General features: G+C 37.0%; 1 protein-coding gene across 1 annotated transcript in view; it reads left to right on the top strand.

The window, feature by feature from the left end:
• JARID2 (jumonji and AT-rich interaction domain containing 2) overlaps nt 1-25,368 on the top strand; it is a 226,212-nt gene that overhangs the window by 141,434 nt on the left and 59,410 nt on the right. Inside the window, exons 3-4 of the mRNA XM_026699555.2 lie at nt 1,413-1,554; nt 24,251-24,420. Coding sequence (XP_026555340.2) covers nt 1,413-1,554; nt 24,251-24,420 — 312 coding nt within the window. The remainder of the gene's footprint in view (nt 1-1,412; nt 1,555-24,250; nt 24,421-25,368) is intronic.

The raw sequence follows: 25,368 nt of genomic DNA, 5'->3' as shown, positions 1-25,368 counted from the left end.
CCTAACGATAAAAGGCAGCCTTCCATTTTGTGAGATGACATCAAGTATGTTATTTAAAAATGTAACTTGAGTTGTGAGGCTACAACCATTTATTGGTCATAGAATCTGCTAGGGATGCATTTGTAGCTGACAAATATCCATTCATAATATTGATTGAATATGTGCCATCAAGTCATATACAACTCCTAGCAACCACAGAGCTCAGTTCATGCATACACAGTTCATTTATATCATTGGTAAGTATAAATTTGGCAAGAGGCATGGCTTTTTTGTGTATAGGTAGTGAGACAGACCTGTGCAAAGTGATCTTTTCCAAGTGTGCTTCCGGAATCTGCCAGTGTTTGGCTGAAACCGCTTATTATCTTTTGTGTTAAATGGAGATAAAGATATGGTGAAAAGTGGGAGAAAGAAAATCAATTAACAAAGAAAAGAGGTGGGGGAGCATCTCTGCTTTTTATTCATATATGCTATCACATTGAAATGTGTTTTAGAATTATGGAAATTCGGATTTTCTCCAGTTTTTCATGTGTGAACAGAACAGGATCCCAAAACTTTTGATGGTGAAGACCACACTTTGTTTTATTGTTCTCCACATTAAGAATCACAAACAAATGGGGTATTCATGAGGTTTTAATTTTATTTCTCATGGTTTTAAAGAGCTTTGTGTTAATCCTTAAAATAGAGGAAAATATATTGGCACATACCATTCTTCAACCTAGTTGCAAAAAGCAGTCATGTAACCATGAGAGGCTGCAGTGTGTTGTAAATGTGAGCCAGCTCCCAAGCTCCCAAAATAAGATCATGTGACAGGGAGGGTGGTGTGGCTGTCATAACTTGGAAGATGGGTCATAACTTTGAACAGTCATTATGCAACCAATCATAAATTGAGGATTACCTGTAATATGAAAAAATAGGTGTCCATTGTTTGAGGTGAAATAAAAATTCAGGTTTTATCTGTTACATCTAAAATTTAGTGAATTTAGGTCTGTAGTGTTGACATTTTACTGTACTTAACCGGCCTAAAGTATTTCAATAAAATGAGATGAAACATGAATCAGGAAGTATCTGGCTAAAATCTCATCTTGGGCAGAAAGTCACAATTACATTTTCAGAAGGCACATAGTTTCAACATTCACAGGGTTTAAAATATTGAGTGAAAAGATTGGAAGATAAAACTGAGATAAGATACACAATGGACATAAGCAATATAATAGGTTCATTAAATATATTTAGCAATATTAGGCTACATTTTATACAGTTGATATTTTTAGAAAAAGGATTCCTGGTTCTATAATATAACTCTTTGTCTCTTTTCCTCTCTCTGTGTGTGTATGTGTGTCTGGCTATCGTTAGTGTATTTTGGAGTGGATTTATGAGTATTTTTCTTAAGGCTTTTGCTTTTTTAATTACAGGACTCCTTGGTAATGGACCGTCTAAAGGATTACGGCCAGGGTCTGAACAGCTAGAGAACGAGAAGGATGATGCATCACAAGTATCCTCAACTTCCAATGATATTAGTTCTTCAGATTTTGAAGAAGGGCCCTCAAGGAAAAGGTCAGACTCTTTTAAGTTCATATAATTTAATAGAATGTAGTCTTATAAATGCATCTAACAGTGGAGGCATGCTGAAGCATCTCATTAATTCAGTAAAAAGTCTTATGTGAAGAAGTGACACTTCCAAATGTAGATTTCATTCTACTTGTTTACTGCATGGCCTCCAGAAAGGCATTGCCAATAGCCGTGTCTTCTCTGCTTCAAGAAAATGGGTGTTGGTATAAGTTACCCTGAACGCCCTTTCTATCTATGTTACGAGAGAGCCCAGGATGGGTTGACTCCTTCCTATGACGTCATTTAGCTGAGTCTGTACTAAGATATAAAAGCCAGCCCCCAGAAGAGACCCCAGCTTTGGCGAAGATACTTGACAGACTGAAAGGTGTCTCTGAAGGCACAAACGAATACAGAAATATGACTTACCCTCTCCAGACGAATCAAGGGAGGGGCTGGGCTCTCTCGCAGCATAGATAGAAAGGACGTTCAGGGTAACTTCTACCAACGCCCATTCTCCTCCATGCTGCATCGAGAGCCCAGGATGGGACATACCAAAGCTTGCATGTCCATGGGTGGGCCCTCGTCCGGCTCATCACACCGACTCTTGAACCACTCGTTGAAGCACCCATCTGCTGAAGGCTTCAGTTGCCGAGGCAAAGACATCCAGATGGTAGTATCTGATGAAAGGAGACGGAGATGTCCACGTGGCCGCACGACAGATCTCCTCCAAGGTTGCTTGGGTCGCCCAGGCAGACGAAGTGGCCGCATTTCTGGTAGAGTGCGCCATCAGACCTCGAGGAACCGGAAGGGCTGCAGCTTTGTAGGCCTGCTCAATGCAAGATCTGGCTCACCTGCTAATAGTAGGAGAAGAGGCCTTGTGCCCCAAGTGAGAAGGGAAAAGGAAACAAAATGGCTTCAGACTTCCTGAAGGAGGAAGTGTGCTTAATGTATATTCTAAGAGCCCTACCTACGTCTAGCGAGTGCCACTGCTGCTCTAAGTCATGGTGCGGGAGGGGGCAGAAGCCAGGCAACATAATGTCCTGGGACCTGTGAAACAGGTGTTAACCCTTTGGAATAAATGAGGGGTCCAGACTGAGGACAACCCTATCATCGTGAAAGGAACAAAGGTCCTGTCTGATGAAAAGAGCAGCGAGTTTGGATACCCACCTGGCTGAAGTGATGGAAACGGGGAACACTACCTTCAGAGTCAGGAAACGGAGAGACAATGTTCTAAGGGGTTCAAAAGGGGGCTTTGTAAGGGCATAAAGGACTATATGAAGATCCAGGAAGGATACCTGTGAACCACCGGAGGGTGCAGGTTGGAAGCCCCTTTCGAAAATCTCCTGACTGAAGGGTGATGGGATAAGGAAGGAAGTGAACCCCATGAAAGAACCGAGGAGAGGGCTGTGTGTAGGAGAGAGTGCAAGGGCATGGGCATGTCTATAGAGATTTTTAGTCATCCAGGTCATGGTTGTCCCAAAGGTGCTTTTTCAAGAGGCAACTGAACTTTCTGGTTTTTCTTTGAAGACGTTTTGCTTCTCATCCAAGAAGCTTCTTCAGCTCTGACCCTGACAGTCAGAGAGTCACTCTGACAGTCAGAGCTGAAGAAGCTTCTTGAATGAGAAGCGAAACGTCTTCAAAGGAAAACCAGAAAGTCGGATTGCCTCTTGAAAAAACACCTTTGGGATAAGGGGATGGACAATTGTACAAGGAACATTGAGAGGGGGTGTGCAAGAGATGCAATGCTGATCGAGGATGGTGCGCAAGGGTGTGAGAGGATGCAAGAGAGGTTTGGTGGGTTCAGAGGACGTATGCGGGAGACACAGGCTGGGAGAGAGGGTGCACAGATAGAGGAGACTTGTGACTTGCAACTTTCCCTGCTGACTTCCCCACTGACCATCTGGGGAAACCTACAGGAAAAATTACAAATGGTGATTACATAAATTATAGGCAACAGTAACAGATCGTAAGTATAAACATGTTGCCAAGCATCCAGATGGCAATCACATAACTGCAGGGTGCTGGAACAGGCAGAACTTCAAGGCTCAGACATAACCAGTTTTCATTCAGTGCTGTCATAACTTTGGAACAAATCATCATAGGGCAAAAGAATACCTGTACTCTATAGCTCTTACGTTCTGTGTTCTCTGAATGTACAAAGCACTTTCCCTAAAGGGTTTTGTTTTAGTGTTACATTTAGTTTAAGAAATGGAGGTAACAGATTGTCACATCTGTTTGTGAAGAACCAGATCCATTTATAAACATGCATTTTAGTCTGGGAGACAAGCAGCAATACATTACTTAAAATTTTGTACATAGAACTTGTAAAAAGTCAGAAACGTTGTCCCTCAGAAATGTTCAATAGCCTTAAAGCCCCCCTACTATAAATAAAAATACAGTTTTTGAGATATTTTATCATTAGTGTTTGTGAAATATGCTTTCACAGAAAATTATTTCTCACCTATTAGTTGTATACATTTTATCTATATTTAATTCACTCTTTTCTGCTAGGATTAAACAAAAGCTGAGGAAAAAAATTGAAAGCAAGGAAAATTCTCCAGTTTAATTAGAGGATATTGATTTGCTTCTATTTCATATTCAAGTAATTAATTATGTAAACAGCAGTTTGCATAATATTTAAATCAAGGAATTAAATGGCAACCACAGGATAGATATGCCTTGCAAACTTATTTTGCCTCAACTTGGCAACTTAACTTATTGAAAAGAAGGTTAAGCTGGGTGGTGAAAATAGAATTAGGAGACAAAATACACTGAGAGCAACTTTTCAAAAATGGAAAAATAGAGATGGCAGATAGCAACATATTTAATTATCAATTAGTGCAACTCTTTTAAATATCATTTGTGCGGTTAAAATAGATGCTTTAAGCAATCATTGTAATGGTACTTAAGATTTGTGGATGATGTCAGGATTCTGACAAGCTGACTTATATTTTGTTATTATAATCCCCTTTCATCAGCCGGTCCCATCTGGGCAGGCAAGGGTGGGATGTGGCAGACCTTGTCAGCTAAAAAACTCCAACTAGTGGGGTCCAGGAAGAGATTGCCATTCCCGCCATTGTCCACACCCTGTGGAATTATGGTTCCCCTCAGAGGTAAAGCAGTGATGCCCTCCCTGGCCTTTTGAAAGATGAAAAGCATGGCTCTGCTTGTGGCATTCAGAACAGCACATAGTCATGAGACTGCTTACTGCCCTGAATGCCTTCCCCCGCCTTTTAATTAACTTTTTAATACGAACTTTTAATCTGTTCTTGTTTTTTAAAAATTGTAAATTTCGCATACTGCTTTCATTTTTGCTTATTTGTATTCTGCCCAGTTCCTCTGTGAAGGAGATGGACAGTTTCAAAAATTTGATCGAGTAAAAATAATGGTAAATTGAAAACCTTACTTGTAAACAATGCTATTTTAATGGGAATACCTAAATATCCATGGAGGGATTTATAGTGCTTTCAGAAAGTATTCAGACCCCCTTCACTTTTGTCAATTTTGTTATGCTGCAGCCTGATTCTTCAGTTATTGAAATTCTCTTCCCCCCCACATTAATGTACACTCAGTACCCCATAATGACAAAGTGAAAACAGAAGTTTAGAAATGCCTGCAAATTTATTTAAAAAGAAAAAAAATATCACATAGGCATAAATATTGAGATCCTTCACTCAGTACTTTGTTGAAGTACCTTTGGCAGCAATTACAGTCTGGAGTCTTTTGGGGTATGACAGAACAAGCTTTGCACGGTGGACAGCCATTTTCAGGTCCCTCCGGAGATGTTCAGTGAGGTTCAAGTCAGAGCTCTGGCTAGGCCAGTTTAGGACATTCACAGAGTTGTCCCTAAGCCACTCTTGTGTTGTCTTGGCTGTGTGCTTAGGATCGTTGTCATGTTGAAAAGTGAACCTTTGACTGAACCTGTTGCTGAAAAACACCCCCACAGCATGATGCTGCCACCATCATGCTTCATTGTTGGGGTGATATTAGGCAGTTGATGAGTGATGAGTGATGCCTGGTTTCTTCCAGACATAACATTTAGAATTGAGGCCAAACAGTTCAATCTTGATTTCATCAGACCAGAGAATCTTGGTCCTCACAGTATGAGAGTCCTTCGGGCGCTTTTTTGCAAACTCCAAGTGGGCTTTCATGTACTTTGCACTGAGGAGAAATTTCCATCTAGCTATTTTTGCCATAAAAGCAAGATCGGTGAAAGGCTACAGTAAATGGTTGTCCTTCTGGAACTCTATCCAATCTCCATGCAGCATCTCTGGAGCAGCTCCAGAGATGCTACATGGAGATTGGATAGAGTTACCATCAGGTTCTTGGTCACTTCTCTTAACAAGACCCTTCTCCCCTGATTGCTCAGTTTGATGGGTAGCTCTTGGAAGAGTCCTTCCTGGTTGTGCCAAACTTCTTCCATTTGAGAATTATGGAGGCCAATGTGCTCTTAGGAACTTTTAGTGCAGCAGAAATTTTACTGTAGCCTTCCCCAGATCTGTGCCTTGCAATAATCCTATCTTTGAACTCTGCAGGACCCTAACCCTAACCCTATTAGTATGCATTATCAGCTGTGAGGTCTTCTATTGACAGGTGTGTGCCTTCCCAAATCAAGTCCAATCAATTTAATTTACCACAATGTGGTCAATCTGATGGATTCCAATCAAGGTGTAGAAACATGTCGGCAATGATCAAGAGAAATAGGAAGCATGTGAACTAAATTTCACGTGTTGTTGAAAAGGGTCTGAATTCTTATGCCAATGTGATATTTCTCTTTTTTAATGAATTTACAGACATTTCTAAACTTCTGTTTTCACTTCGTCATTATTGGGTACTGAGTGTACATTAATGAGGGGGTGGGGAAGAATTTCAACAACTATAGAATCAGGCTGCAGCATAACAAAATTGACAAAAGTAAAGGGAGTCTGGATACTTTTTGAATTCACTGCATGTATTCAGCAAAATAGAAAACTGTACAATAACAAAGAAGATGAACACTGGGATTTAGAACTATACTTTTACAAGTAGCGCAATGTATTTAAGTATGTTAGAATAATTGCCCATAACCAGTTCTTACCAGCCAGAGTGATATAATAGATATGTGCAAATTTTCTTTTGAGTACAATTGAATATTTAGGTGTGGTTATTTCATTGGTGTTTTTTTTAATCTATGTACCAAATATATACATGCATAACATGAAATATAACAATTATATTTTTTCTAGCTCTGATTTTTATCTACAGTTTGGTAAGGTTTGCCCTCTAGTGGTTAAAATGTTCCTGTCCCTTTAGCAAGAACGATAGCATGCTGCCACTTGAAATATGCAATTAATTAAAGAGCATGCAATCTAGGCTGTCAGTGATTCTCACACTCCCACAACTAACATATGCAATGGTTTTAGTTTTCCAGTGCTGTAATGCCACGTGTTCTGTATATATCTAGCTATGTGAACTGGAACAAACTGCAGGCTTTGTACCAACAAAGCCAAAGGCCTATGTGTTCCTTATTGAGTAGTAAATCAGGTTTAGGCACTGATAGAATCTTGTTCTAATTAAATTGTTCCAAGCTTTTCCACAGAAGACCATTTCCTTTATTATTGTATCAGCAGCCAGTATCTTGATGAAAACAAGCTAGAAAAACTTGAACCCATGGGTCTGCTGGGGAATCTGACATCAAGGTTCTACATGGTATATAATTGCATATTGATAACCAGAGGTGAAAAAGAGGTATTATTTAGGATATTAGTACTTGCCAAACTGTTGAAAGTATCCAGAATCAGGCAATGCCTTTATTAAGGCCAGCCAAAACACACCTAATGGAGCCACATTTATGCCTGTTTCAAAACATATGATTTTGTACTCAACCAAATAAATTGATAGCTGCTTCTTGCCAGTTACTTAGAGGCCCTCACTCCATTTCCTAACACACAATAAAGACAATGGAAGGGTTTTCTCTGTACCATGCAGCTCATCTGGATTACGAGTACCATATAACAACACTCCAAGCAGCACTGGAAATTAGTGTCCATTGAAGGATGAAATAAAATCTGACACATGTTGGGTTGGTTGATGTAGGAATTCCATGCTACAGAACAGCATTATAAAGTGGTACAACTATTAAAGAGTCTTATGTTATGCAACATGTCTATTTATCCTATGGCAACCTACTAATCATGGTTACTTATAGTTTAATGGTTTATCCTGGTTATTTTTGCGCAATAAGTTGGAGTATTCTGTGTCCTTCATTTTTTGTGGCTTAAAGTTGTCCGTTACTGAAGTATTTTTCTCTTCCCAAAAGCTCATTAAACTCTTTAATTAACCATATGAATAAACCTATAGGATTAGTTCCATAATAGAGTGATTGTCCTTTCAAACCTTCAAATGTCATGGGCTGTAACACTGTATGCATGACTTTTAAAAATATATTCAAAGTCAAAGCTTATCTATCATTAAATAATAATTATGCGTCTTCTTTGGGGACCATTTGTCTTTACAGTTTAACAAAAAAAACACCCTCCAGTAGAACTTTGAGAACTAATATATGAATTATAATGGTTTAACCATGTTCAAGTGCATATCTGGAATTGTTGCATGGAATGCAGTGAGTCATTAACCATGGACATTTTAAATTGATTCGTTTAACATGTAAAAGTTACACTTAGATTGATTATTTTTTTAATGAAATGCATGGGATATTTTTGCCAGTTCAGCAGGCATTAATTCATAATATGCTTATCAAAAGAAAAAGGAGTTTCAGTGAAGAAATCAAGTCCAATAAAGCATATTGCATTTGTTTTAGCTGCAGAACTTGGGGAAAATATCCCTATAGAAGTAATGCACGCTTAGAAGATGAAGTAAATAGGAAACTGTTGACATTTTTGCATAATTTTGGAACATATTATTTAAAAGATGGAATCACTTGGAATGAAAAATGCCATGGTAGCTGTATCAGCCACAAGAACAGTCACCACCTCTGTATTACAGTAATATGTTTATTAAAGGTTAGAGGATTATTATAATAGTAAGAGAAATTAGAGTATCCATCCTATCTACAGTTGAGGTTTAGCACAAATGTTCGTACTATCTATATTAAAGTTACTATAATAATATATTCGATGGCATTTTATGTATTTTTTCAGAAATAATTGTATATTTATAATATTTTATTGTTGTCCTCTCCAGACTAAAGGCCATAATAAAGGGTGGGTTTTTTTTTTCAATTAAACACATTCAAAATTTTGTGCAAGCTTTCATCAGGTGAGGTTTAAAGAATGCTCCAGCCAAGTATCCATTTGTAATCTTGAAAGTGAGGCAGAAGTGGTATTCAGCAGGTTCTGACCAATTCTGGAAAACTGGTAGTGGAAATTTTGAGTAGTTCGGAGAACCAGTAGCGGAAATTTTGAGTAGTTCAGAATGCCACCTCTGACTGGCCCCGCCCCCATCTATTTTCTGCCTCCCAAGTCCCAGCTGATATGCTGGGTCTTTTGTTGCCCTGCACAGGAAAACGGTGCTGGAAAGCAGGTTAGTGGGGTGGGGAGAAAATGGGGATTTTACAGTATTCTTCCCTGCCACGAACACCAAGCCAAGCACACCAAGTCACACCCACAGAACCAGTAGTAAAAAAAATTGAATCCCACCACCACCACTACTGAGGAGTAGTTGCAGATTTTCAGGTTAAGCTGTATCAGCTGATGAAAAAGTTTCAGGATTTGCAACCAAAGTCAACACCATTTTAGGAGCAGTACAAATCCCTTGATAAATTAAAAACTGACATGGGACCAAGTTTGACAGTTCTACTTTTTCCTAATCTTCCAATGCGAGATTCTGTGGATGAATATGCAGTTATACATACAAAAAAAGTTAAACTTCTTGATTGGCCAACTCCGAGTTACAAAAAACGTATGAAAGCTATATCTACATTTACAATATCAGTACTGGTAAATTAAAATTATGGTTTGTGAATTAAAAATAAAATATTTCCTTCAGGAGAGGACTTACAGTCTTTAAACAGCTTTCAAAGTTTTCCATTGACTATATTTGTTCTGTCAGGGTATGTTTTTAGTTTTAAAAACTTAGGTACATAAGATTAATTTGAATCAAAATGTATAGCATAGATACAATACCACTGCTGTTTATTTACAATGCACTAATAGAATGATGCTTCCATAGAAGAAAAAAGTTGTACTTGCATAACAATTCAAAGAGAGAAATTATGTTTATTTTCCACATAAGTCATATTATGCCTTAACTTTACCGGCTCCTGCTAAGTTAAATGAAGATTCAAATGATAAAATAATACTGTCATTATAAAACTAGGATTCTCACTTATTCAAATAGACAAATTAGAAAATGAAATGATGATTTGTTTTACATTTCTTTCTCCGGTTTATTGCTTCCAAAACAAACTTAGAGTTCTGGTTTATAGAGCATACCAAGCAAACCTTGAGAGAATAATCTGTATTTGGCCATGCCCACTTATGGGAGGAATTAACCAGCGTAGTTGTTCTTGTTTGGGGATAAGCCATGACATGTGAACAAAAATACTAACTTGGTGGTTCTATATTTGTATTTTCAAATATAATTGTGCTTAAGATCAGGGATAGGTATTAATTAAATTTAGAATTGTTTATATTATAGTATGCAGTAGGTTATGACTGCTAGATATTTTATAAATGTCAAAAGAACATTACAAATAGAGAAGGAAACTTGTTTGCCTTTGGGTAAAATCCAGTGTGTATCACCCTTCACCAACCTGACCTTTCCTGATATGTTGTGACTGCAAATCCCAATATTCCCAGCCAGTCTGGGAAAGGTTATATCAATATTTCAGTGACCTTCTTAGTATGCCCCATAAATCCTAAAGTGAATAACTGTTTCACATGAGATCAGTCCTTAATCCAGACCTGCACTGCTCCTGTCTCACCAAGCTGAACACAGCCCATTGGTTATGTATGGCAGCTCACAAGGGACATGATAACTCTCTTATCTTGGCTGCCTGCCCAGGATTGCAAAATGGGATGGGATGCGTCCAGCACGTGGTAAGCTACAGTGTTCATCACAACTTAATTGTGCGTTTCTCACTTGATTTCATTGAATAACAGATTTGGATGTTGTCATATGAATAGGTTCTCAGTGTGTGCTGTTTCTTTTCTGAAATTCAATCCTTGTGTTCTGACTTCAACATGCAATAGAATTTATACATGCCCAATCATACCATGCTGGAAAAAGAAAATAGTATAAATGACACATCTGAACCAAAGCTTTATTAGTGTCAAACATATAAGGTTTAATATGACTCAGAACTTGAATCACTTACTACATGCATTACCTAGTGTAACATTGAAAGAGATTTTTAAGGCAGGCTTAAAGTCAAGTACATTTTTGATTACAAATCATAATGCTAGTCAGACAAAATATTCTGGGAAGTACAAAAAAAATAACTTTTTTGAGGGATTTTGATTTGACCTAATCAAAATAATCTTGGTAAACTATGTTGGTTTTGTAAAAGGAATGTTTTTGTTGTCATCAAAAACTGATAGATCTGTATATTAATGATACTTATAACTGTATTAAGTTTTTAACTATATAAAACAAATAAAACATATTTATCTTTTGGCTTCAACTCTAAGACCTCACTATTCCCTCTGAGACTGTATGTAAAATAATCTCACTATTCCCTCTGAGACTGTATGTAATATAATAAAGTCACATTGAAGTTTCTAGAAATTAAAATAATTTTGGTTAATGTTTTCAGTACAATATTTTCTATTCTTTTTAGTTTATATGCTTATGTTAAGCACAGAATATAGTATTTAAGAGCCACAGTGGCACATTGGTTAGAATGCAGTATTACTTTTGCTGACTGCTGCTGACTGCATTTTGGTTGACTCAGCCTTCCATCCTTCCAAGGTCAATAAAATGAGGACCCAGATTGTTGGGGACAATATGCTGACTCTATTAACTGCTTAGAGAGAGCATCGTAGTGGTATATAAGTCTAATTGCTATTGCTATCTGGCAGGAAGAAAGTGAATGATTCAAGTTATATGTAATAAAACACTGAAACTAATAGATAAATTTATATACCGTAGTAGAATGACTTTAAAGTTGCTGAAACAGACAGGGAAATTTTAAAAGGAATTAGTTTGAAATGAGATGGGCACAAATAAATTTAATAAATAAAATTTCTTGTTTTTCTCATGACGTAATTTCTTTGTCTCCTATTTCTTACACCTTTTGTGCATTTTGCATGAAAGAATAGACAGATGAATTTGTATCATAAAGAGCTTTGGCTAAAAAAGGATTGGTATACTGTAATATCCAGCTTGATATTGATTTATAAACAGTTAGGAAAATTCAGTATTGGTTGAAACAAAGAACTCACAGTTTGAAACTTACATCTTTTTTCTAATTTTACATTTTTGCAGTTAGGTTTGTATCAGATCATTTCAAAATAGAAATAAGGGAACTACATTTTTAAGGTTAGTAGAAAGAAAATGCCAAGCCAAAGCTTTAGCCCTATTGAACTATGCCCTAATTCAGCATTCTGGGCCATATTCACTTTTAAAAAAATAAACTAATATCTGTCCCTTGAAAGCAACTTTACTCCACAATTCACTCAGCATTCACCTTTTTCTAGGCATTAATGGAGAGTGTGGGGAAGACCTTCCCCCTTATGATAATCCATAAGACCCAGATACTCATTAATTCATTTCATTAATACTCCCCCGTAATTTATAGTCCTTCTAAAAACAGATACAAAGCAAAACACAACATTATTTTTTCCATTTTTAATGAGTATCATTCTGCTTGATGGTATTTTTAGCCAATGAATAAAGATGTCTAGCAATTATTTATATGCTCTCTGTGTGGAAAGGGAATTTCACGAAGGCAGTAGTGTCACAAAAGACAGGAAAAGCCCAAGGGGAACATCAGGTCAGCCAGAAAAAAAACTTACATAGGAAAAGGAATCAAATAAAAAGTATTAAAGAATCCCTATAGACAAAAGCCTAAGTAATTAAGAAAACTAGACAAATAGGAAAAGAAAACAAAAGATAATTTAGAAAACCCTTACAAGCCCAGGACATACCAAATAAGCAAAACAAACAGACAAAAGACACAAAATATAAATTACAAAAGGGACAGACAGGAGATTGCCACGGAACAAATATGAAAAACTATCTTAAAGCTAAAAGAGATTACAGAAAACCAATAATACAATCTGGCCACCCCACGGAGTTTGCCCTCCAGCGGAAATAAAGACAAACTCAAACAGGATTTGAAACATTAGGCACAAATACAAACACTCACACAAAATCAACTTACAAAGGGAGAAAAGGGTATAAAAAAACAGGGACTTACAATAAGAAGCTAGCTAGCCCAGGAACGCAGACTTCTCACTGTTCTCCGCCTTCCTGAAAAATAAAAAGATCCAGCTTTCAAGCAGTTGTCCTTATCCTTGCGCCTGGAGCTCTCCCAGCGGGGAAATCGAATCCTCGAAAGAAAGGCATTTTGACACCTTTCAACACCATCTAGCTATTTTCTAAATCTTCTCTGGTGTAAAGTGATTGCTGCCTGCTGAATTAGTCTAAGAAATCCAGGTTTCTGGTGTAGCGGTTGTGTGTAAATATTTTTTTTTTCTAAACAGGAAATGAAGTAGGAGGAATCAAATCAAATCTTTATTACGGTCATAAACCAACATAAGGGTGAAGTGCAAACAATAATTTTAAAAGCTAAAAAATACACAAAAACAATACAATTTTTAAAAATTACAAAAGATTACATAGAAGATCTTTTAAAAAAAAATTATAGAAAGGGGTAACAATTAAAAACTTACTTAGAAAGATAGGAGGAAGATAATAAAATGGCAGCACTAAACAAATGACTGAACTTGGGAAAGCTACAAAGGTGTAAACCTAGTTGGTTTTGGATGAGTAGCTACCACATACACACTGAGTTGTTGGCTGGGTTGCTAGTTGAAAAAGTGTCCCCGAATATGCAATGGCAAACCACCTTTGCATTGCTGCCAAAGAAATTGCATAAATATTCCCATAAAGCCATTAGTAGGTAAACTCAGTATGAGGGTGGAGGGACAAAATGGAAACTCTTGGCTGTAACAATAATACTGTATATTGATTGGAGATTTTTTTTTTTTTGCTGTGCAGACTCTTTTTGTTTGTTTATCTTACCTTCTGGGCAGGGCCTCTGTGAATATGTCAAACTCATGGGTGAGGTGAAATTGCAAATTAGATAAATAAAAGTAGCAGTAGTGATACAGTCGAATGTGTGTTGTAGCATGCCAATTACAGCCACAGTCTGCCCTGAAGTTACTCTCTCCTCAAGAAAAAATATACTTTGAAGTAGCTCGTAGGGCTTTTCAAAGCGTAGCTATAAGAATGCAAAACTACCATTGTTTGCACCAGTTGTGGACAATGAAAGTTTGTATGCGAGTATCTCTATAAAGAATGCTGGATATAGTACACCAGAGGCCAGAAACAACGCAGTAGATTTATTAGATTGTGACTGCATTGTATTCTAATTTGACCATAACTAATCTAAGTCTCTTTGGGGACTTGATTGTTTCTCTCTGTTTTACGAAGCAATAATTATTAAATATCTTTTTTATTGAAGAAGTAAAATGAAAGAAGCATAAATATCATTTTACAGTGTTTAGCACTCTACCCCATTCCTTGATACTTTGAACTGCAGTTTTCTCAATTCTTCACCATTAGGTCTGCTGGCTAGGACTCATGGCAGTTAAAGTGCATCAGGATTACCAAAAGTATTACACGTTCCTGGTTTAGAGTAATTACATTTTGATAAGTGGGTTTAGTGGGGTTTTTTGTAAACCTAGTCATTATGCTTTGCAAACTAGTTTACAACTTAGTATAAATGTGTGAACACAGTCCTGATATTTTGATTAAAGAAGCGGGAAAATTTAAACAGAAATAAAGAGTAAATAAATAAAGTAGACTTATTTTATTTAAACAAATGCTATTACTTCAGTTAAAGTAATTTTCACCAGTACTTCTTAAAATGGAAAGTCTTTTATGACGGATTCCATAAAGTACCATTTTTTTAAATATCAGACTGCTATTATTAGAATGGCTATTAAAAATCAGTCTAACCTAGAACACAGGATGGAAGGATTGTTGAATTTGTGTTTTTGCAATGGATTTAGCAGTTGCTTGAACTCTATTTATTTATTTATTTATTTAGGTATATCCTGCCCTTACTATTTTTAATTTTATGGCTAGCCATTATTTTATACTGAAAGGAGAAGATCCACATTGAAGCTGAGTCATGAAAGGAGTATTAAACTTAGTAATATTTTGAATATATTTTATTCCAAGAGCATTTGACCTTTTTTTAGAACTGCTTTGAATAAATGTGATTTGAACATGTAAAATGCATTGTTATGTGTCAGTATACATACTAGTTATGTCTACTGTACTTTCAAAAGTATTAATCTGGCTGATAGTTTAAAAATGGGAAATAAACAGCATTTGGGAATTGAAACTTTATGGTGAAATATTGTAAGTCTGCTAAGTCTCTTGAATCCCTTGTAAATACTATTTTCTCTATTAATTGCTTTGCCAATGATTTGTGGGATACTTACCATTAGTGACTAATAGCGTATATGGCTTTGAATCTGAATATACTATATTTACTCCATTAATGTCAACCTTTCCACTCTTTTAACTGGTTAAAAAGAGAATTTGTAATGTTAATGCACCTGTTTACAATAAGTTGTAACACATAGATCAATATATATTGTTAATAGCATCCTTACTTTTGGCTAATAGCATCCTGCATTTCATGGCTAAATTGCAGGAAACATCTTGTTGCTGTTGCTTGTTATCTACCTTTAGTACAAACTTTACTATTTTGTCTTGCTCTAATTATTTGTATTTGGTTACTGACATTTTCCCATATCAAAATAGAGACAGTGACTAACAAATATCTTGAATTGTAAATACAATGCATAAAAGTTATGAAAACCTGAATTCTAAGCTGAGTGGGTGGGTAGGTCAGAAGGTACAAGATAGATAGGTAAATAAGTAAGTCTGCCCATTTTTCAAAAATAGTTAAAATTTGAGTACATGAAAAACTATAAGATGAGTAATTCGTTCCCACAATAAAACTCCAGACTAAGCCTAAATTGCAGATGTGATAACCACAACATTTTGACCTTTTGTTTGAACCTTGTCAACATATTTCCATTTATGCCAGTGTTAATCAGTGTAACACTTGCAATAGTGATGCTTTAGCTAGTGGCTTTATATGATGTTTGTTGAAATGCTGATGATGATCTCATTCTACATTCCAACTGAGTATAGATTGGACATTCCTACTGCATACATATTATGTATCAACAGTCTTGGAGATAGAGTATCCTGAAAGTACATGACTGGTTTGAACTTCATAACTGAGCAAAGATTAGAATTCTTATCTTGCATTTGCCTGTGGTGAGAGGGTGATCTTATCCTTTTACAACTAAGTGGATTTTTTAAAAACCCATTAATTTACATTATAAAATGTTGGTCAACTTTAGCTGCAATGTGAAAATATTTAGCCAAACTCTAGGAAATAAAAGTTGTCATATCTGGGCTGGAAAGATCTGGTGGCCTGTAGAAATCAGTGAAGAACTAGAGATTTGTGCATCTGTTGCCACCCGTAACATGAAATTTTGCAATTCTATGATGATACTCTAAGGCGGAATGGGATAACTCACTGTGGCCAACTCACCACACCATAGCCAATTCACTATGGTCAACTCACCATGGCCAACTCCCTGCAGGACAGCTCTCCACAGGACAATTCACTGCAGGTCAATTCAACAATTTGGCATCCTTTCTTCAATGATTCCACTATTTCTTTGATATTAGTGTAACTCTTGTCCTATGGCGAATTGTCCCATGGCGAGTTGGCCATGGTGAGTTGGCTGCAGTGAGTTGGCCATGATGAGTTGTTGTAGACCCCTCTGAGGTATGGTTTAAGACTTTTTCAGGCCGTTTTCCAGGCTGTTTTCTGGCCACTTTTCTGGCCCCTTTGCAGCTGTTTTTCAGGCCTTTTCAGGCTGTTTTTGAGCCATTTTCAGGCTGTTTTCAGGCTGTTTTGGGGCCAAAAAAAGCCCCCAAAACAGCCTGAAAACCAGTCAAAAACCAGCCCAAAATGCCCTGAAAAATGGCATGAAAATGACCCCAAAAGGCCTGAAAACTGCCCCCAAATCAGCCAAGAAACTTGCTGTTTTCAGGCCAATTTGGCATCCTTTCTTTAATGATTCCACTATTTTTTCGATATTAGTATAACTCTTGACTTATGGCAAATTGTCCCATGGCGAGTTGGCCATGGTGAGTTGGCTGCAATGAGTTTGGCATGGTGAGTTGTTGTAGACCCCTCTAAGGTATGATTTAAGATTCCTGCTAGGTTCACATATCAGTTTAAAACAGTAATGTGATCTGTTCAGTTTTGGCTTAACATGATGTGGGGAATGTAGTCATTCTGATTTATTAAAAAAAAACAATGTTTCATGAATAAACCGTGTTCAGCAAATCTGTATCTTGTTTAACAATCATGGTTAAAACTAATTACAATATGACAGTATAGAACAATATTACAATATGTAAATGTGAGCTCTCTGAAGCTATGTTAATGAATTATAATGAATATTGATGATAGAGCTAGTGTTAGACAATAACTTAACATCATCTTTGGATTTAGGAGATGTTGAAAGACTACTGAGAACTGAGCAGTACTAATTCACTAATATTATAGGATGGGAGTAAACGTAATGAGGAAAGCAGACAAGGTAGTTCCCAATGACCAAATTAATTCTGAATCAAACTACCCCTCCACTGCCTAAAACTGTGATGGCGAACCTATGGCACGCAAAACCCTCTCAATGGGCACGCGTGCCATCGCCAGCTGCTCTTCTGGTTTCTGGTCAGCTGATCTTTGCAGGTACTGGAGTTCTGGAAAATGGCCTGAAAATTGTTTCAGGCCATTTTCTGGCAGCTTTTCTGGCCCTTTTTCAGGCCTTTTCAGGTTGTTTTATAAGCCATTTTCAGACTGTTTTCATGCCATTTTTCAGGTCAAAAGAAGACCAAAAACCAGCCTGAAAATCAGCCAAAAACACCCTGAAAATGCCCTGAAAAATGGCCTGAAAATGGCCCGTAAAAGGCCTGAAAACTGCCTTAAAAAGAGCCAAAAATTGCCCCCCAAATGGCTTGAAAATGGCCCCCAAGATGGCCAAAAACTAGGCATGCATGCACCGGCGAGCTGGTCTTCAGTTTTCCGACACTCCAGCACGCGTGCATGCACGTGCATTCCGGTTTGGGCACTCGGTGCTGAAAAGGTTTGCCATCACTGGCCTACAATAAATGCCATAATTTTTGCTCAGCATTTTCTTGAAAAATTCAAAAATGAGATTTCAAAAGTTAGGCATGTTATTTTATTTTAGAATAAATCTTTTTAATAGTTATGTATTGGTAGTTGAGGTGTTACTTGTGTTTGAGTTTCTAGTTTATTTTATGCAAGTTCCTTAACTGTAAAACTAGAAAACTTGATTTATATTTCAACACGGTTCATTTTGTTTGACCTTTGGTTAAACATTACTGTTTTAAAGTCAAGCTTCCTCTTTTATTGCTTTCCTGAAATTAATGGCTGCAATGTATAAAAGCAAAAGGGAATGTTCTTATATTCCTTCCAAATCAATATATGGCAGAGTTGTGACATAGCAAGGCTGCAATTTATGCACTTGGATTATAAATACAATAGGCTGTAAACAGGCTACAGCAGAAAACATGTATTCTAGTCTGGATCATTCACTGACTTATCAAATGTAGAGCAATTCTGCTTAACCATGCAGGTATCTTTTTAATATATCTTCTATATTATTGGTTGTGTTTATTCCACACACAGCTCTGCATTCTCTGGATATGCATGGTTCCAAAGTTTTTTAATTTCACAGACAATTGTTCTCTAAAGTTGGATACCATCCAGGTTTTCAAACTTCTTTCAGAACAGTCAACAGTAACCATGTAGAATTCTAGAAGTTAAAATCAATATGTGTAGAGATGATAACCAAGGTGTGGAAAACTGCCATAGTTCTAAGCCTCCAGTCTGTCAATGTATATAACTGGAAGAGTGTGTGTATTTAGTGTTAAGGTAACAACCCTATTTTCTCTAGGAGAAAAAAGCCCAGGGAATATAAAGAAACCTCCAATATACAGTATCATGTGGCCACTAGGGATAGTTTTTTCTTCCCTCTGCAGTTATATCATCCATGTGGTATATTTATTGTTCAGTTGCAAAAAGTTTGCAATCTACATAAGCAATTGCAATTTGCTGAGTGAACTGCTGTTTTTGTCAGTTAATTTGGGGAGTTAAAGGTACAAATCCGCCTTCCCTCTATTGGGATAAATTCTATTTGAAGAGCAATGATTAAAACAAGTTTTATTTCACCTTTGTATAAATTTGGGTAGAAGGATGAATTAAGAGGTATATTGGTGGACATACTAAAGCTTAATCAGAAATTTGTATCCCACTTTCTCTCCCCATTTTATGACTATTAAAGAAATACTGTAATGAGATTCAAATCTTATTTATATTAGTCCCGTAAAATAGGAAATTAAATTCAGTGAGCTAATATATTTGTATTAATCAGCACTACTGAAAGAAGAGAATTGTAGAATAATCTAAATCAGTGTTGCCAATTTTTCACATATTATTCAGTTATATCATTTTTAACCAAGTTGGATGTTGAGGAACAAACATCCCTTAAAGAATGTTTTAATTAAAATAATATTAAAATATAATTGTATTTTTTGTCATGTTATTTACAGATCGTTACCATGTTTCTCCAACAATACGGCCTCCACCAATAGGAAGGCCCAGGCATGATTTCCAGGCATGAGGTGAAATTAAGCCCCGCCCCCAAAATTTAGGCCTATTTAATCCATGCATTTCCCTGCCATTTCTCATATTGTTCGTTAAAACTACACAAGGTGAAGATAAATGGGGGAGAAGGGGAAGGAGAAAACTTGCCTTTAGGAGTGCCCTGCAGGTAGCCTAGGCTAGAATACACCAATCTACTACCAATAGAACATCGTCCGATAGAAGCTCCCTGAAGTCAGAGTCACCAGCCACTTCTATCAGTCAGTAGAAGCGGTGTTGGGGCGAGCGCCCACGCACACTCCCCTTACCACAAAGCCATTTCTATCGGCCGATGGAAGCTCCCCAAAGGCAGAGTCACCAGCCGCTTCAGGGCGAGGCGTGGCTGCCCACGGAGCACTCCTGACAGGAGCGCCCCACTCACACTCCGCTCGCCACAGAGCCATTTCTATTGGCCGATGGAAGCTCCCCAAAGGCAGAGTCACCAGCTTTTTCTATTGGCTGATAGAAGCTCCCCAAAGGCAGAGTCACCAGCCACCTCTATTGGCCGGTAGAAGTGGCTTTTTGGCAAGGGGAATGTGCGTGGGGCGCTCGGCTGATAGAAGCAGCTGGTGACTCTGCCTCTGGAGAGCTTCCATTGGCCGATAGAAATGGCTTTGTGGCGAGGGGAGTGCACGTGGGGCGCTCCTGTCAGGAGCACTCCACGAGCAGCAACGCCTCACCCTGAAGCGGCTGGTGACTCTGCCTTCGGGGAGCTTCCATGGGCTGATAGAAGCGGCTTCATGGTGAGGGGACTGTGAATGGGCGCTCGCCCCGAGGCCGCTTCTACCAGCTGATAGAAACGGCTGGTGACTCTGCCTTTGGAGAGCTTCCATCGGCCGATAGAAACGGCTTCGTGGCGAGGGGAGTGTGAGTGGGTGCTCGCCACAAGGGTGCTTCTACCGGCCAATAGATTTTCCCCCCCCATGCACACTCACATGTAGAGTGCCCCATGCACACTCACCTCTCCACGACGCCACTTCTACCGGCTGATAGAAGCGGCTGGTGACTCTGCCTTTGGGGAGCTCCCATCGGCCGATAGAAGCAGCCTTGCGGAGAGGTGAGTGCGCATGGGGCGCTCTAGGTTGGGGTGTATGTGGGGGAGGAAATTAAGTCACCCCCGAAAAGACATCCTAGCCATTTTGGGGGGGCTCAAAAAAAAATAAGACCCGGCCTTATTTTATGAGAAACAGGATAGTTTCAAGGTAAAATGAGTCAGGTGCTTAATTAAATTATAAAATGGGATTTATTAATATAAATTCCCATGAAATAATAATCTGATTTGTAATCATGAGTTACTATAATAACTAAGAATTAGCTAAATGAGTTGTTCCAGAAATATAATTTTTATGTTTCTAACAGTAAGTACTGTTTGCAGTGTACCTAGTTAACAAAAGTATATGGGGGAAACATATAAGACTTTATTTATATAGTCTGGGATTTTTACCTTTGATAATAATGTTAAATTATCTTCTAAATTATTGTATATTGGTTGGAATGTGTAATATTCTATGAGAATACTGTAGGAAGTACAAAACAAGATACATGTACACATAATATTTGCAGTTTAGCTGCAAAGTGGAATTTTTAAAAAAAAATTAGGATCAAGTTAATACAAACCAAGAACAGTTAACTGTTATAAACATATTTAGTTATATATTTATTTACATCCCACCTTTATTATTTTCATAAATAACTAAAGGCAGTTAATATACCTCCTTCTTTCTCCTCCTATTTTCCCCACAAATAACTGTGAGGTGAGTTGGGCTGAGAGTGACTGGCCTAAGATCACCTAGCCGGCTTTCATACCAAAGGCAGGACTAGAACTCATGGTTTCCTGATTTTCTACTGATATCTTACCACTAGGTCAAACTACGGTAACTATTGTTTGCAAAGCATTGAGCACTCTAACATAATATAAATATTAAATATCTTGATTAATTTTATATTTTATTATATATGGTATATTTTCAATTGTATATGTTACTATAAAGTGAGTGCTTTTTTACTGACTAATAAATTCAGAATTGTAATTCATATTGATAGCTAGTTATTCTATCTGGCTAGAGATAATGGGCAGAAAGAATGTCTTTTCATTTTTATCATCAGCTTCATTGAGCTTAGTGGAATTTACTTCTATATAGATATAACATGCCGTATGTGTCAATTTTAGGTCTTGAACCAGTTTCTCTTTTATTAGCTGAGAATATCCTTATTTTTGGTCTAGAAAAGAAGGCTGTCATTCAGACTTTACCAATGATTGAGATGACACTTAGCAGCCTGATCTTTAATAAAAGGCTGACCTTTCTTACATCCTTTCTTTTCAGGCTGTATCCTAGGAAGAAACATATTTATTGTACTTCCTTTTTGAATTTTGAGACTGAACTATTCACTGGAAATGCTAATAATGAAGCTAAGGCTTAAATATTTTGGAAAAATGATGTGAACAAGAGATAACGGGAGTGATTATTTTAAAAATAATGGAAGGCAGGAAAACAGATAACAAAGTGGCTAAATAAATAATAAATGACATAAGTAGGAGTTTATAGGAACTTACAGAAACAGATACTGACAGGCAAAATTCCTAGAGATACACTTGAAAATGAACATGATATATTAGGGGATTGTTAGTTTTAAGAACTATTTTGTAGAAAATAGTAGAAATCGGCCACTCGTGTATTTTTTAGACCTGCCATAGGCATAAAGCCAGCTGGGTAATTTTGGGTCTGTCTCTCTCTTAGTCATAGAAAAAAAGGGGAAAATTACTACTGAAAAGAAAAAGGTGTTAAAATAGATTCAAGGGTAAAAAAAAAAGGCAGTTTTGATTTTGTTCATGTAAACTACGTGCAGCCAGACATGTTTTTTCATGAACAAGCATTAGCCAAAGTTCTGCAAAAAAAAAAAAAAAAACACTTCTAGCCACAGCAGCATCTTTCCTTTTTAATGCTGAGCCTGCTACACCCCTAAATTACATAACTGGTGTTTTGGAGGGGTTGTGGAAAAGCTTTTTTGTTTTCTATATCTCCTACTTCAGGAGAATCTTAAGGACATTTGCAAGAAGCACACTATATTAAGTATTAAAATATGATGCTTTTAATAGTATTGCATTGTGTGTTGTGGAAAAGCAAAAAAATATGCATAAGCAGATGATTATTCTCATTAACGGTTCATTAAGAGATCATCTTGGAATATTTTATGTATCTGACAACATCTTGGAGCAAAATCATAAGCACATTCATTATCAGCTGGTGAAATGATAGGAACTTGGCTTCAATTGCAGGCAAGTTTCAACTCTTAGAAAACCACCGACATTAGCTGCTTTCAGATTGTAAGGTATTCTGCAGTGGACAGCCAAATAGAGTTTGTTGTATATGACACATAATTGGATTGAATTAGGAAATCTGTGGGGGGAAAAATCTAATTTGAAGGGAAGTCTGTTACAGGCCAGAGGTGGCACAGAGGACATCACCAGGTTATTTAAGTTTGTGCTATGGTCTTGTTTATATTCAGGATCTATCCAATAGATGGATATATATCTCTTCCTGAGAATTGTACAGATTCATATCATTGAAAGAGTTCTGTGTTTAAAATTGTAAAAAAATACAACTGGACTTTAAAAAAAAGTTGTTCTGTTATCTGTGTGACATAATTGATGCTACTACTTTGACAGTGTTTAAAGAATGAGGCCTTTTGATAGCAATAGATGGAGTCTAATACTACAGTTCCAAGAAATCAATAATATATCTCTTGAAAGTATGTACTTTTAGAGTTTATATTGAAAGGGATGGGAACTTAGAGGTGCACTTTTTGAAAAACGATATGCCACACATGTATTTTGTATTGGGCTATGATAAAAAATAATAGCAAGAAAAGAAATATAAACTCTAGAAGGGGTTTGAAATACAGTTTGCTATCAAAATCATATATTCAAAATGCAAGTAAGCATGCTGTGGCAAAATAAAAAAAAATCTATATATCATCACCTGTTACTATATTTAAATTTAGTAGCTGGAGCAATGGGGTTGTACAGTGAGCCAAAACAGACAGTTGTGGTTGATTTATTGGAGAATGCTAGTTCCTGCGTGAGGTAAACTGTGCTGCGATTGGTTGCTGTGAGTGTGGAAGGGGAGCTTCCCTTTTTCCCCGCCTTTTTCTTCTGTGTGCTCAATAATTTACCTCATAATGCTCCTGTTTGCCTGACTATCTTGTTTGCTGTATATATAGATGTAAAATATATTTATTTATATAAAACTACAAGTTATTGTCAGTATCTCTGACTTCATTTGGACACCTGCTGCAAATTCCCTGACATATTACTATCACCATAATTTAAAATTTACATTTGAATGTTGTTGACTAGTGAAAATATTCCATCCTTCTGCTTCATGGCTGTCGTTCTTGTCATTGGCTTCCAGGTCTTCCAAAAAGCATATTTGTTGTACATAATTGTTTTCTTGAAGCTCTTTATTGGATGTTTGCTTTTTAAAGCAGGTTTCTGTTTGTTTGTTTTTAGTTAGTTACAATAGTTATTTTTGGTTTATTGATTAAATGTACATTCCAGCATACTCCCAATGACTCTGTGGTTTACATACACTAGAACAACTCAAACATCCTCAGTAAATTTAAAACAAATATTGACATTGTAAGAACCCCAGTAAAGACAGAAAATTATATTGACACTGATTTTAAGATATTGCAACTAGAATTCTACATCTTTTGCTTTAGTCCCTGTCTTCTAACTGCATTTGTGTTTCCTCTGTTTCTCCATAGGCCAAGGCTGCAAGCACAAAGAAAGTTTGCTCAGTCTCAGCCAAACAGTCCCAGCACAACTCCAATAAAAATAGTGGAGCCATTATTGCCCCCTCCAGCTACACAGATCTCTGACCTCTCCAAAAGGAAGCCTAAGACAGAAGATTTCCTTACATTTCTCTGCCTTCGAGGTAAGAGGTTTTTCTCCATCTTGCCACCGACACTAAAGCAAGAAACAGATACAGACTTTAAAGACTTGCTTTCCAAATGTCATGAATTTGTTAACATATATTCTACTTGGTGGTTTTAGGGTTTATTTATTTAATTATTAGGATTATATCCTGTTTTTCCTTTAAGAACTCAAAGCCCTATACAAAGCCCTTCCTCCTTCAGTTTTCTCCTACTATACATCTGTGTCGGGTGGTTCCCTGAAAAGGGTAGAACTCTATAAAAGGCAGGACTCAAATAAAACAGAGTCCCAGGTTAGGGTTAGGGTTTCATTGAAACAAAGGCACCTTTCAGACCTCTTGCCTGAACCCATAGAAGTTGCATCTTTCTACATGCTTATTTTTCCCTTATGTTCAGGCAAATGTTTGAATTGAGGCTCTTGGACACATTGTAAATTATGGTTAATTTGAAACCTGTCAGACCAACAGCGACTGTCTCATTCATAAATAAATCTCTTGTGCATGTTTTTGTGTTAGTTTATTTTTGCTGACAGTTCTATAAATGGCTTGTAAGCTTCAAATAGAATATTGTTCTGAATTCTCACTAGCCAAGCATTATGCTAGGATTTGTTTTGTAAAGAAGATGTGGCTATTAAACATCCAGATCCTTCTTCCCAAATAGTTCAATCTATCATTATTTAAGTAGTTAAGTACAAACATGCCCAGTCACTTTATTAACTGGAAATATTATCTGTACTGAAACAAGTGCTTTATGGGTTAAAAAAAATAGTGCAATCATATATATACTTTGAGCACATGTTCCAACTTTGGTTTGTTAGTTCTTTAATTTGTCTTTATATGGACTGTGTATTTTTAATTATTATTTATGTTAGTGTAATGTAGAAAATAAGTTTTATTTGGAGAACACTTCCTTTGCCCTATGTTACACTGAATTCAAGAAGTTTTGACATT

The sequence above is a fragment of the Pseudonaja textilis genome, chromosome 3 (genome assembly GCF_049901715.1).
Source record: "Pseudonaja textilis isolate UNSWEBS1 chromosome 3, rPseTex1.2, whole genome shotgun sequence".
In the NCBI taxonomy this organism is placed as follows: domain Eukaryota; kingdom Metazoa; phylum Chordata; class Lepidosauria; order Squamata; family Elapidae; genus Pseudonaja; species Pseudonaja textilis.
Note: the sequence above shows the minus strand (reverse complement) of the source record. Positions and strands in the feature narration are given on the sequence as shown.